This window comes from Falco cherrug, chromosome 2, assembly GCF_023634085.1.
Source record: "Falco cherrug isolate bFalChe1 chromosome 2, bFalChe1.pri, whole genome shotgun sequence".
Lineage (NCBI taxonomy): Eukaryota > Metazoa > Chordata > Aves > Falconiformes > Falconidae > Falco > Falco cherrug.
The window spans coordinates 65,604,412-65,618,372 of record NC_073698.1 but is presented as its reverse complement, the minus strand read 5'-3'; the positions used below and the strand labels follow the sequence as shown (position 1 = coordinate 65,618,372).

The following is a 13,961-nucleotide window of genomic DNA, read 5'->3' as shown; positions in this document are numbered from 1 at the left end:
GTCAGTTAGATTGCCCCCGTGCCCTCTGGACGGATCATACAATTTATGGGTTTTGGGGTTTGTTTTCTTTTTCTCTCCTGAGAAAAATACCATTCCACAGGGTAAAGAGGAGACTTAGTCTCTCATGGTTTCTCTCTAAAGCTATGAAAGTTTCTCTTTCTGAGTGGGTGTAGGAAGTTGCAGGCAGGGCATATCAACACTTAGGGACCAGATGTTCTGGTGCATTCATTGTTTCTCCTCCCCCTCTCTGCTGTTTCTTTCTTTCTGTGACTACAGTCTGACTGGTTTCAGAATAACACTTGCCATAACTTTGCCTTTTAAAAAGCTCAGGAAATGGTAATCTTCTAGTCCCTGAGGTTTGTGTATTATGATTTTTAAAATTCTGCTTATGATTTGTACTCCAAGCGCACAAAACAATAATTTCAGAATTTGCATGCATGCTTTGTTTACTGTGTAGTGTGAGATCTACCTTGGGTAGTTAGTTCCTCTCCTACAGGTCCTTTGCACTGTTTTTTCCTGTAACTTAAGTTGCTGTTGGGGAACACCCTTTGGCTGCATATGTTTGGAGGAGTTATTGATAGTGGGCATCTTGAAAGAATTTGGATAAAATAGAAAAAAAATTGCTTGTAAATATTTGGTAAATGGTAAGTTTGACTATGTATAAATAAATTTCTCAAAGGATTCTTCTCCTCCTGAAGCTGCTGTTAGCTATCTGAATTAGTTGGCAAGATAGTAGCCAACCAGATATTGGTAAGGGAGAGAGGAGGCTGGCTTTTCAGAGTTTTTTCCTTTTGGGGAATTCTTGCCCTGCAGAAATACTGTCAAAATATCAGTTTGAAGAACTTTACCCAGCAGGCATGCAGTGTGATCTGATGGTATATCTAGTGTATGAAACTTGATGCATAAGACACTGTTGCAAGGCTCAGAGGACTTAACAGTGACATCCTCTGCGCTTGCATAAGGTAGGATAAACCTTTAACAGGACTATCAACATCCATTCCTTGACAAGCCTAGTGTGACTTGCTTGAGACTAGGAAGGCTGTGTACGTATGTCCATGGTAGGATGGCTTTGCGCCTTCTCCAAATTCAAGTTGCTCTTCTAAAAATCTTCATTATTTGAAAACCTATTATTTGAAAACCTGTGTCCTATATATCTCCCCCCCCCCCCCCCCCCCCCCAAAGGTTTAAGGTGCGTTCTGACTATCACTTAGCTGCAAAATTCTCAGCTGAGCTTGTTTTAAAATAAAAATGCCTCTCGGGGGAAACCTCAAAATATATACAGAAACAACTACCTTGGAGTTTGAAACCCTTGCTTCAAGATGGGTGTTGTAGCGTTTATCTACAAATGCCAGGTTAGACACTAGTACTTCTGCTTTGAATCTCAGTGCAGTTGGTTTACATCCTAATGTTAAAGAGCATGTGAAAAGGAAGAACGTATCATCTAGAAATACATACCAGAACTTCCCAAACATGAAGAACTGAGTGCCAGAAATTGTGTAGGCATCAGTCAATACACAGATTACATGGAGTGGTAGAGCTGTCCTAAGGTTTTGAGTACCTGTACAGGAGTAGTTTAGGTGCAAGAAATTTGTAGGCCTGACACGGTGAATCTTCCCAGGAGCTGCAGCACTGGGAGGGACTGAGCAGGCGTTCAGCCTAACTCTGTAAAGCTGCTGCTTAGCTGCTAGTAATCCCAAATTAGACTGGGACTGACAGTATGGGGTCCTTCAGTATCTCTGCATTTTTTCCCCTGGTATGCATTTTACCTGTACTTTTCCATTTTCTGGGATAGCCAAGCAGTCGTGAATCTTTACCAATATGGACCATGGAAACAGTACGGATTAGGGAAAGGTAGTTTAGGTGATTTTATTTTTTATTTTCCCCACTGATGTTTCATGGAGGCAAGTTGCAAGGATCCAGAAATCTAAGGTAAGGTTGTCTCTTTACTGTTTGGAAACCACTGTTGTACAGTTTCAAGACTTTTTAACTCCCAGCCTTGAGGGGAAAAAACAAACAAATTGAAAACAAGGTTGGGATTATTTGGTTTTAATTTTTTATTTATTATTAACCTTTTTAAATTATTTGTTTTTATTACAGAGTTGATCTTTGGAATGCTAGTAACTTGAAGTTTGGAGACGAGTTTCTAGGAGAACTGAGACTCCCTTTGAAATTTCTCCGACAGTCTAGTTCTTACGAAGCATGGTATTTGACATTTTTCTTTTGGAGAATAAGTAGAAACATATGTCTGCTTGAAGGCTTAAGAGTAATTACTGCTATGTGATAAAGTTTAAATGGATTTAATTTGTATCTGTTTTTGTAAGCAAGCCAAAGTAATCTTAGCAAATGTAAGAACAAGAAGTTTTGATAATGTGATTAGAGATTTCAGTCTGCCTCTGTATTGCATGTGGGAGTTTTAATACGTTGGCTTTATGATATTTACTGCAGTTCATCAGCAGTGCTGTAGTTTTAGTGTGTGGGTTTTTAATCATAGCTACATAAATCTTTATGATCAGAACTTCCCATGTTGCAGATGGTGCAAAATAGACTGGCAAACTTAATTAAAAGCCTGATTCAGAACTCTCAATAATTCAATACATGTATATATAAAGTATTGCATGTATCTGTACATTTATTATATGTTTATGTGTAGCTTGAGATAATGTTGTGTTTCATCACAAACTTTCTGTCTTATTTTTTGCATATCAGGTATTTCCTGCAGCCCAGAGATAATGGTAACAAGTCATTGAAACCTGATGACCTTGGTTCCTTAAGATTAAACGTGGTTTACACAGAGGACCATGTTTTTTCCTCAGACTATTACAGTCCACTTAGAGACATCCTGCTAAAATCTGCAGATGTGGAGGTAATTTGCTTGCCCTAATTGTTGTTTACCTGCAGATCATCCTCACAGGGGTCTCTAAATATTTGTCACTATCTTGCTGGCACAGTGGTTGTGTAATTACCAGAGACTTCAGTTTCTTCCTTTTCAGACTTGAGGGCTTTGTTAAGCTCTGCATATCCCTGGTGCTTGTTTTCAGTCCTTGCAGAGAAGATCTTTATCTGCATGCAGTATGGTGGGTGAAGGCACACCCAGGAACCAGTGGTTTTGGCAGCAGCCTATTCTCCGTGGCTTTCTAATTTTACATGTGAAAATGCAAAGTAAACTTCAGTTTGATCAATTGTTTTTTCCTTTACTGGAGAGGAATAATAGGTTTACTTGCATAATTCAAAAAACCAAAACCAAACCCAAATCAAGAATTCCTCCTGAAACGTCAAAGGGTTGAACCATGTGTGCCATTATACGTACTTTTAGCACTTGTAACAGTGCTTTCATTTTTTCAGTACAAGCACTGGGTTCTGTACTTACTGTGGCTTGAAATTGAGAAGGGTTTGAGTTCTTCCTCTTCACTTGCTTCCCGGGCAACAGTGACACTCAGTGAAAAGACAGCTATTATAAAACAGGGGGAGGGCCGGGGCAGGGGACTGAACTGTGATAGTTTTTAAATTGCTGCCCTCTTGCGATCAGAACTTACAGCCAACAAGAACTGGAACGTAACACCCACCCATGTTATGTGCAGGCATATTTGGGTAACTGGCCATTGCAACTGTTGTGTGGGGTTCTGCATTAAGGAGCTAATGGGAAGAGAAAGAAAGGATGCATGTTCTGGAAAGATCTCTAAGTTTTTATTTGTTTCCACTGTTCAGCCTGTTTCAGCATCAGCTGCACACATTTTAGGTGAAGTTTGCAGAGAAAAACAGGAAGCAGCCATACCTCTTGTCAGGCTTTTCTTACACTATGGCAGAATTGTGCCTTTCATAAGTGCCATTGCGAATGCTGAAGTGAAGAGAACTCAGTAAGTACCAAAAAAGAAATTTCTATCAAACATACCTACTCTGCATTGGCTAGTGTTGGGATCCTCCACTCAATTTCTGGAATTATATGTAATTTCAAAAGGCAGTGGTGGAGTTGTTCCTGTTCCTGCCAGCTGAGTGGCAGAGTTCTTTATAAATGCATTTCACTGCTCTGTTCTGGCGAGTTTAATTTTAGGAGGAATTCCCATGTTTTGTTGAATACACTTGCAAGACTATTGTAAGGTCTGAAAGGAGGGATTTTCAGTCTTCTCAGTCTTAATTATATTTGATCCTGCATCACCTTCAACTGTTCATATGAAATCATTTCAGCTTTATAGTGTGCTAATAAATCATCTAGTGCTGAATAGAAGCGTTTGTTGAATTTGTTCAAAACAGAAAGCAAGTTTCTTCCTAATCATGAATATTTAAGGCAAGCTGTGTGCCTAATCTTTCCAGTTAGAGGGCTGAGGAACAAAGATGGGATTGGATCTGGCAGTGGATGGCAGAAAACATATTTTTTTTTTCCCCCGGTCACTTCTTAAAAGTCCCTTTTTTGACTTATTGGTGGCCTGGCAGTTTAGTAGTGTGAGATGTATTATTCATGCCAGGCAGGTCCTAAAGAACATTTGTTGCCACAAACCTTGTGGCTATGTAGTCTTGCTCTTGACTGACAGTAGAAGAGACAATTGGGAGTGAAGGGGAATGACAGATACTGACTCCAAAGTAACAGCTTCCTCAGCACAAAATAAAGTCTTTGTGTGGGGTGGCTTTTTTCAGAGAGAGGGATAGAGTGTTTTCCTTCCTGTAGGCAGGTGTATTTTCTCTGTGTTGCAGGTTGCATAAAACAGGTTGGTTGCTGCAGTGTGAGGAAATTTGCTGCTCCCTAGTCAGTCATGTTTCTGTGATAAAACAGCAAAGATGGTGTTTGTTTTCAGGGCTTTCTGGCATTTGTAACAGGCAGTGAGCTTACTTTTTTGTGAAACAAAATGATAAAACCAGCAAAGGAATTCATCCTGTTATTCGCTGCTTGTAAACAGGTAAAACTGTAGTAAGCTATAAACAACAGAAAAGACATTCTTGTGTGTACAAGAACAAGCAAATAACTTCATATCCAAGTTTGATCTGCTGTCAGTAAGCACAGGTTTTGATCATAAGGGTTGTAGATGACATTGTTGATTAGGTACCTATCTGCATAACGGTAATTACTATACAGGGAATTGCAGGTACAAGATTAATATGGAATTACTTGCATTCTCAAAATGCAAGTAATACTAAAAAGAAAAAGTACACACAATAGTGCAGCTAGCTAAAGCTTAAGGAATTACAGTGGCCATATGTCTAGTACAAGAAGAATTCTGTGCAAGTGGCTTTTCAGAAAAACGTGAGAGTCTGCATGGCGTCAGCTATCCACACAGTACTCAGGGTAGAATTGGGATCTGCACTGTTATCACAGGACAGTGCTGTAAGTCGCTTAAAAAAGATTGCTATGTCATTGGACCTCGTGTTTTCATCTCCCTCCCAGCTTACAAGTACTTATTCTGTAGAAGATAGTAGGTCACGTGTGATGTCCAGTGTTGTTGTGAGACTAAAATCACTGCCTCCTTCGCTTACTCAATGCTGTTCAATAGCACGTGAAAACAGGCACATTTCCCCCCCCTTTTACATTGTAAACCTCTTTGATTTGAGCCTGCATGTTGCTGTCTGTTTGGATGGTACACTGAGCAGACTGTGCTAACACAAAGAAGAAAACGTGTAGTCCTGGATTTACCGTGCCTACTGCTTTTGTGGAAGGCCACTAAATGCTATGTGACTGCAGTTCATGGCAGGCTGGTGTCAAAGAGAGTTTTTGCTTGTGCATTCAAACCCAGATTTTTGTCACCTTTCACTGCTTCGTTTATTTCCATATATTAGCAGTTCATTACAAAGAGACTAAATTACGGAAAATTGTTCACTTCCAGAGATCCAAACACCATTTTCAGAGGAAACTCATTAACTTCCAAGTGCATTGACGAGACAATGAAACTGGCAGGGATGCATTATCTGCAAGTTACACTAAAGCCAATTATAGATGAGGTAAGAGCAGTTTAGACTGATTATTTGATAAAATGTCATTGTAGAAGGCCTTCAGGGAACGGATACTGTTTATTCCTTCCCATTTAAAGATGACTTTGTAGGAATAATGCTTAGGAGCCTGTTTCTACATTAAAGTCCTGTGTGTTAGTTTAGCCACAGCTGAGTCACGCAATTCGGAAATAGTTGGATTGTATGAAAAGAAAAGGAAAGTTTCCATTTATTTCACTAAATTATTCTGTTTTAAAAAACCTAACATTTATTGGTTTTGAGAAATAAGTAAAGTAATAACTTAAATGAGTAAAGAATATATACAGCAGAAAGTTGCTGGGAAGCTATAAGTAATACATTTAATCCAGTGGGTATAAAGGAATAAAATTGTTTTTAGATAACTGTGAATGTGAAGCATGTATTGTCACAATGGTTTATTATCTATCCAGTCCAGAATGGTGGGTGTGGGTATTTTAGTGCAGTAATTGGGCACTACTTTCAGACCACAGACTTCCTTTAAATGATTTGACAGTTTCTTTAGCTGTTGTTTTAATGTTTCATAAGAAAATGGCAAGTTTTTAAAGAATACAGATATACTTTCAAAGTTTACTGGTTTAGCAAAATAGGACTTTTCTTGAACAGCCTTGTTTGGGAGAATCTAAAGGACGGCTCTTCATTTCAGTTGAAGGAAAGAGTAGAGCAAATTAGTGCTACTTTTTGGGAAAAAAAAAACCAAACCAGCAACGTAATTCACCTTTGATGCTTTGTCAAAAGAGGAAAATATGATTTATAAAGTTGGCTTTTGCCTTCTACCTCAAAAAACTTAACAAATTATGCTTTTTGCAAAACTCTTTCTGCTTGAAGGTAAACTAATGTATTGTTCACTGTATTTTTTTTCTAGATCTGCCAGGGCCATAAACCTTGTGAAATTGATCCTGTGAAATTAAAAGATGGTGAAAACCTGGAAAATAACAGGGTATGCATTAGATTTGGAAGATACAATATCTGTTTACACTATCAAGTTTAACTGAGGTCCTCAGTTTGACATTGCAAATAATTTTGTCATTCATTAGAATACATTGAAAGCTTTCTTAACACCGCAAACTGTTGTAATTATTTTACAACGGCTTTACATTATGCTTAATATAATAATGTATAATATTAATCACCTCTCCCCCGACCCCTGAGGATGAGGATAACTTAGCCTGTGGATCTAATGGTGACATAGAAAATGGTGCTGCAAAAAGGAATGCTGTGCCATACAGCCGTATCACTTGATGTTTGGTTTTGATAGGAATATTTTTACTCTTGTACTTGAATCTGTGCATTTGCCAAAGAGAGTATAGTGTGAGATTGTTTTGCAAGTATATCATGTTGAAAGTGAGAATCTTTTATTATGCCACAGGCCGTGAATAAAACCAGGAATAGTACCACTTTCCACAGCAGAAAATTATACTAATTTTGTCGTTATTATTGCATTTTTTAGGAGAATCTGAGACAATATGTTGATCGCATTTTTGCTGTAATTACAAAATCGGGTGTAAGCTGCCCTACAGTGATGTGCGATATTTTCTTTTCATTGAGAGAATCAGCTGCCAAACGTTTTCAAGGTGAGTTTCTAGATAGTGTTTTGTTTTACATCACTAATAGCTTTTAAGTGTAGGTGTTGTCTAGCAGTCTGCACAGTCCATGATGTATGTACTAATTGAACAGTAGCATATCCAAAACGCCATTTGGAGTGTGTATTAATGCTGGTTTTTCCTTGGTTATTCATTCCATAAAGAACATGTATTGTATGAGTTTTCTTTAAACATCTTTCAGAGGAAAACAGTATTTTAAGAGTGTTATGATTGTATATATTTATGGTTTCAATATTTGCAAAGCATACTCGGTTTTCAAATGTTCAGGTTTTTGTAATGGCTCATTCTGAAGGCTCCATGCAGCTGAATCATTTTCTGCTCATACTTTACCTGTAATAAAGGCCAGTCTGTAAGTTACTGGAGTTATTGCAAGCTCATTGCCCGAGGAGGCCCGTGTGATGCCGAGTTTTTCTGTATGTCAAGAGATAGTTCTTCCTGAAAACAACGTTCCCAAAAGTTGTTTTGGATCTGTGAGAATAAGCAGGCAATATAAACCGGGAATTGAGCAAAACAAGCAACCTGTATATTTTCTTGAAGGGAAGCATATTACAATAAGGAAGTTTTAGAGCGAGTAATACAAGTTCAGCTTTTGAACAGTTACTTCACAGTAGAGAAGCTTAAGCAGAAAGCCATTGACTGTGCTGTTATTCTCTTTATTTTATGTAAAAAAAATAAAAAATTCTATTTCCTGTAACTGCCAACTGGCATAGATATATTAAGAGTCTGTACAGCACTTGTGCTCAGGGCTATAACTAGATAACTGAGAGCTGGCCTCTGTGCTGAACATTTCATAAACCATGTAAATTATTCATCATACTTTACTTGCATAGATGGAATAGTAGATGTTTGCATGAAATTCCCAGTGTGGTAGAAAAGTGAATGATGTTCTCCTTGTAGCCTGTGTTATGAATTCACTTCTTTAAAAGGCTGTCATTGACATTTCCTTGGTTTATGCTGGCTGATCTCTGGTTCCAAATCCTGCATTATCAGTTAATCCTGTAACTCGCAAATATATACATTTTCAGTACATGCTTGAGTTAGCTTTCTGAAGGCATTTAATAATTTCAGAAGGTTTTTAACAAGGTTTGGTGAAATGCTGAGTAGAGGTCTTTTTTCTTTTTTTTTTTTTTTTAATAGGTGACCTAGATGTGAGGTATACAGCTGTCAGCAGCTTTATTTTCCTGAGATTCTTTGCCCCTGCCATTCTTTCTCCCAACCTCTTTCAGCTTACACCACACCATCCAGTAAGTACTGTATCGCTTTTTTCTAGCTACGTATATGGTTTTGTCACCATAGTCTTGTCTATCAAGGTTCTTTCTTCAATTCTTTTAATAGCCTTTAGGAGTACCTTTGTTAGTTAGAAGATCTGCTGTGTCTGTCTTGGATATAAACATATGTTGAATGACTGTGTGTGGGAGGAACAGTGAAATTTAAGGACAAACAAGGCAGATGATCTAAGATGCTGTGGAAAAGATGGTCACTGCTTCATTTTTGCCACATGACATTAATGCTGGATTGATTGTCAGCAACGCTAGAAATGTTTTGGGTGTTAAGCAACTATCCAAGACTTTTAGTAGTTGTTCTTATTGGGAGTGGGGAGGATCCGGACAGTCTTCAAGATAGAAATCTCTGGTTTCGTTCTGCAAGTGATTGCCCTTGGTTCTCTGGAGAGCAGTAGGGTAGCTGTGAAGCATGATGGCTTAAGAGTCAAAAACCTTTAAATTTTTTTTTTTCCTGTAGTGTTTTATTGGGTCTTTCCTACTTTTATGTTACTTTAAAGAAAAAATTTAGTTTACCTTACTCTATTCATTATTTTAAATTGCTAGTCTATATAATATTGTTCTCTTTCCTAGGATCCGCAGACTTCTCGAACTTTGACACTTATCTCTAAAACCATTCAAACTTTAGGCAGTCTATCAAAATCTAAATCTGTAAGTATGCCATTTTCATTTAAAGGCTTAATTTAGGAAAGTGGTTGTGGGCTTTTTTTATAAATCTTTATTACTGATTGTAATTAAGCCTTTAAAATGCTTGAGTTGCACCAGGCTTATGCAAAATTGGTTATGTTTGCTTTGATTATAAGCCTCTCATGCTTACAGGAGAACTAAATCTGCCTTAATCCGAACTAGATTTCGGTAAAGCAAAATTGTGTGACCAACCTAGAAGTCTGTTCCAGGTCTTTTCGTTCCTTTCTTCTGGAAGAAAGACTGTGATCAGGAAAACCCGTGAAGTTCTCTGCTTGCCTCTGATATATGATAGCAGCTCTGCCGGGCTTTACAGACTGTCTCAATGTTTTAAAGCTCAGCTGAGAAGAATCTCCCAGTAAGGGGATGGGCTATGCTTGTCTTTTAATACCAGTTCAGTTTTCTGCCAGTCAGTGGTGAGATTAGATCTAGATGCCCATGCACTGGATGTTTGATTGAAATAAAACTTGTGTACCTAAGGCACCACACTGCTGTATCTGGTGATAATTTGGGGTCACTGGTGGTCTGGCTAGGATTCACACAGGCAACTGGAGATTAATCTGTACCACAAATCCTTCAAGACAATAGAATTCCTTCTCTCACACGTTTTGTCAGCTTCTTTTAGGACCAAGATTAAAAGTCAAAGCAGAAGTCTGAACCTTTGGAAGAATGCATTATTAACTGTGGTAACTGAACACTGAAATGCATTCTACTACCTTTCCGAAATAAAAATTCACTACTACTGAATGTGTGCTGTACAACATGAAAGTAGTGCTTTGCTTATTTTACCTCTGCCCAGAAAAAAACCCACCCTTTTATCTGCGGTGGCTTGCTTCATGGCCTACTGCTGTTTACAATAATATTTTCTGTATAAACTGGATTATAATATGCATGATTTTGACTTTGTATTTCAGGCCAATTTCAAGGAATCCTACATGGCTACTTTCTATGACTATTTTAATGAGCAGAAATATGCCGATGCAGTAAAAAATGTGAGTAATGCATGTGACTCTTCTGAAAATCCTGCTGTGTTGTGAAGCTGATGCTTGGAATCTTAGAATGTAATACATACTGTCTGTAAACCAGGAAGCATGTGCTGGAAAAAGCAGACTTCTGATAACTGTAATATTAAGAAAGTTTTATCAAGTTATGTGCATGTCAGTAGTAGAATTTCTTTGGATCTACTTCTACTTAATAATTAGCTTGGATTAACAAGCTGCTGCTTAGAGCTTGAGACATGTGCATGCTTCATAGGATGCTGCAGACCTGTGACAAAAATTGCTTAGTCCAAAAGGAAGTGAAAGATACATTAAACAAAGGAGAAGCACAAGAAGTGTTGGTCATCTGCAGTTTTTCTGCTTAAGAGCATTTGTGCTATTTTTAGTTCCTCAGGCTTCTGCCATTACCTTCTGTTTAACTACTCTTACCATACTTTCTTGTAGCTCTGTGTTGTACAAATGTTAAAAATTTTAATTTGGGCAGTCCAGTCCTGTCATTTTTACCTCTGCTTCTTGTTCACCTTTTAGTTTCTAGATTTAATTTCATCTTCGGGAAGGAGAGATCACAAGAGCATAGAGCAACCTATATTGCTTAAAGAAGGGTAAGCATGCATGTGCAACAAACCCCTCTACTTCTATGCTTGCTACCATTCTAATGCAGCTAGCTTTATTTCCACCACCCCTATCCCATCCATGCGTTCAGAGAAGAATGCAGGAGGATTCTTGAGTTGCAGTTTCTACTCTTTGTGGCTGTCATAGCTGAATTTAACATCTTTTCATTTGATTTAAGCATCTTGATATAAGTATGTTTTGAAATAAGTGGGGGAAAAAGAAGCTTGTAGAACTTAATTAGCACAGCTACGGCAAAATTAATTTAAATCAGCATTGTATTAAATCAAATTGATTTTTTTTTTCCTGAGCTCCAGTGAACAAAAGCTGTAAGATTCTGCTGTGAAGGCAGATACTGAATATCTTAGTAAGGGCAAAGCCTGCCAATGGAATTTGCTTTTGCTGCCCTGTAAGATCCATATGCTAGTGATTATCATGTCCGTTTCAAGGAAAATTTGTGATGCACTTGGAACAGTTTTCCAGTTTTAGTACCTTTCCTGTTTCTTGGAAGCATGTTCCATATGCTGTATTAGTTTTAGATACTAATTGTTGACACTTTTGGTGTTACAAAACTGAGTTGTTAAGATCATTTAAGTGCACTGTGGAAGCAGCTTCTTTGAGCTGGGAGGAAGAAAGTAGAAATCCAAATTCTTCCTGTCAGAGCTCAGTAAGCTGAACTGCTGCTTGAAAGCAAGCTTTCATGGTAGCTCTACGTCATGCAAAAATTAGGATTTTGATGACATCATGACTACCCCTTTCATTTAACCTCTGCAGTACACCTCACTTCTCTGATGACTGTCTGTCCCTAGAAGCAAGTTTGTCTATTTTAATTCTGTACATTTATCATTCTTTTATTTTTGAAAATAAATGTATAGTTTGTAACATTTTCCCTCTAACTCTAAAACGTTATTTTTTTCTGCCTCTGTCTTTCTTTTGCTCCTGTCTGATTTTTTTCTGTCTTTTCTTGCTCGGCCTGTGGCTGCTGTTGTAAGGACTCTTAAACTAACAGTAAAGAAAGTTGATGGTAATAGTTCATGCAGGTAAGATGGTAGGGGCAGTTGGTGCTTTGCTGTAGCTACTGGCTGACAGCATGTCCTTCCTTCGCAGCATTAGACTTGTCTGACTTAACTTTGTGGAGGAAGTACTCTGTTTAACAACCCTGAAACGCCTGTGTAAACCCGTCAGAGAACATTTTGTTACCCATTTCTTGATGATGACGAACTTTTTTTTTCTTCCTTAAAACAAAAACCTGCTGTAAATAGAGAATAAAGGACTTTCATCTGTAGGCAGAGGCTCCAAGAAGCACTGAGATTTGTTTAATATTCAGCATATAGATCCCAGTGAACTCACTGGAAGTAAGAAGTGGCCATGCATTTTCTGGGCACTTCTTCAGTAGCATCCATGTAAATTGTTCTCAAGATTAAGGAGTGGCCTTCAGCTGTCTATTTTTTCTGACATTTTGCATTATTGCCATGTTATATCATGGGGAATGGGTGGGAATTTTCACAGCCTTTGGTTTGATTTTTATCCAAACTGAGTGGCTGGTTAGTGGGGTTTTTGTTTGCCTTTGTAATATTTTTGTTTACTTTTGTCTTTTTAATCTATCTTTGCTCCTATTAAGAGTATCTAGATGGAAAGCTAATAGCGTATGTACTTTTGAATGAACGTGCAGTACCAAAGATTAGTCACTGGCACTTGGGTTTGCTGGCACCGGTCATGCCACCGCTGCTTAACAGATGTCTGCCTGGTTCTTTCCAAAAGGAAGAGAATTAAAAGGAGAACTAGTCCTGCCATTTTTGTAGGTGAAAGGGGCGTGCTAGTGCTTCTGAGGAAGGCTACAGGAGGTCCAAACTTGGATCTACCCATAAACATGAGAAGAAATCGTGTGTCCAAACACCTAGCCCTGAAATGGGTTTCATCTTAGACTGTCTTTTTCCCCCCCTTGTGCTTCTGTTTGCTCTGATCTCATACATTCTGTGAATGTTAGAAACAAAGAAATCACTTAAATTGACCTTATAAATTTTGTGGATTTGAATGCTTGTCACCTATCTGTGAGAAATAAAAGCACATTCTTCTCTTGGCTATGTCAGTTATGAAGAATTTAATTAGAAATGTGCTCTTAGCTCTGCATTGTGGAGTTTGCATTTTTCAGAGGGAGGCTCTTAGGAGTTTGCAGTTTTAAGTCACCTTTTAAGTGTTGGCATAAGAAGGAAGAGAAGAAGAGCATATTACCCAGCCCAAGGATATCTGCTCTTCCCTTGAAATTTGCCTTAACCTTGAAATACAAAGGCTGCTGCCAGTGGGCCTGGTGATGACATGAATCATATGATTTTATTAAATATTTCTCAAGTAATCCAAGAATAAGGACTGAGACAGAAACTATCTGACCATTTTAAGAATGAGAGGTGTGTGGCTATGTAACTGGTTTTAAAAAAATCTGTTGCTGTATGCAGTCCTTGTCAGCTTTTGCCCACACAACTTTGCATGGGCAGCAGGCACCAGCCCAGCTGGTTACAAAACAGTTAAATTCTGAAGGAACTTGGGGTTTTGTTCAGGCTTTAAACAGACCTGCCATTCGATTGGATGCAGTGTAGTTGTTTCTGACTGAGTATGTCAGAGGCAAGAAACAGTATTAGCTGTTCTAAGCATTTTTAGCTCTGCTATGGAAAATCTTCAGCCAAATAATAAGCTGTTCTCTCTGTGTGCTCTTTGTGCTGTATATTGCCTTCCTACTTGATAAAAACTACTTTATAGTAAGTAGTTTTTACTCACTCCATTGTACACTTCTGTATTTGCACAACAGTTAATGTGTAGAGTAGCAGTTATCACCTCTCTAC

General features: G+C 38.2%; 1 protein-coding gene across 11 annotated transcripts in view; it reads left to right on the top strand.

The window, feature by feature from the left end:
* RASA3 (RAS p21 protein activator 3) overlaps positions 1–13,961 on the top strand; it is a 179,716-nt gene that overhangs the window by 154,249 nt on the left and 11,506 nt on the right. For all 11 annotated transcript variants that reach the window (XR_008730797.1, XR_008730798.1, XM_055701417.1 and 8 more), the window contains 10 exons: positions 2,098–2,202; positions 2,707–2,863; positions 3,706–3,854; positions 5,811–5,925; positions 6,815–6,889; positions 7,400–7,523; positions 8,691–8,797; positions 9,407–9,484; positions 10,432–10,509; positions 11,044–11,117. Coding sequence is in view for 9 of the 11 variants with exons in the window: in XM_055701417.1 (XP_055557392.1) it covers positions 2,098–2,202; positions 2,707–2,863; positions 3,706–3,854; positions 5,811–5,925; positions 6,815–6,889; positions 7,400–7,523; positions 8,691–8,797; positions 9,407–9,484; positions 10,432–10,509; positions 11,044–11,117 (1,062 nt within the window). In the remaining 2 variants the exon portion in view is untranslated. The remainder of the gene's footprint in view (positions 1–2,097; positions 2,203–2,706; positions 2,864–3,705; positions 3,855–5,810; positions 5,926–6,814; positions 6,890–7,399; positions 7,524–8,690; positions 8,798–9,406; positions 9,485–10,431; positions 10,510–11,043; positions 11,118–13,961) is intronic.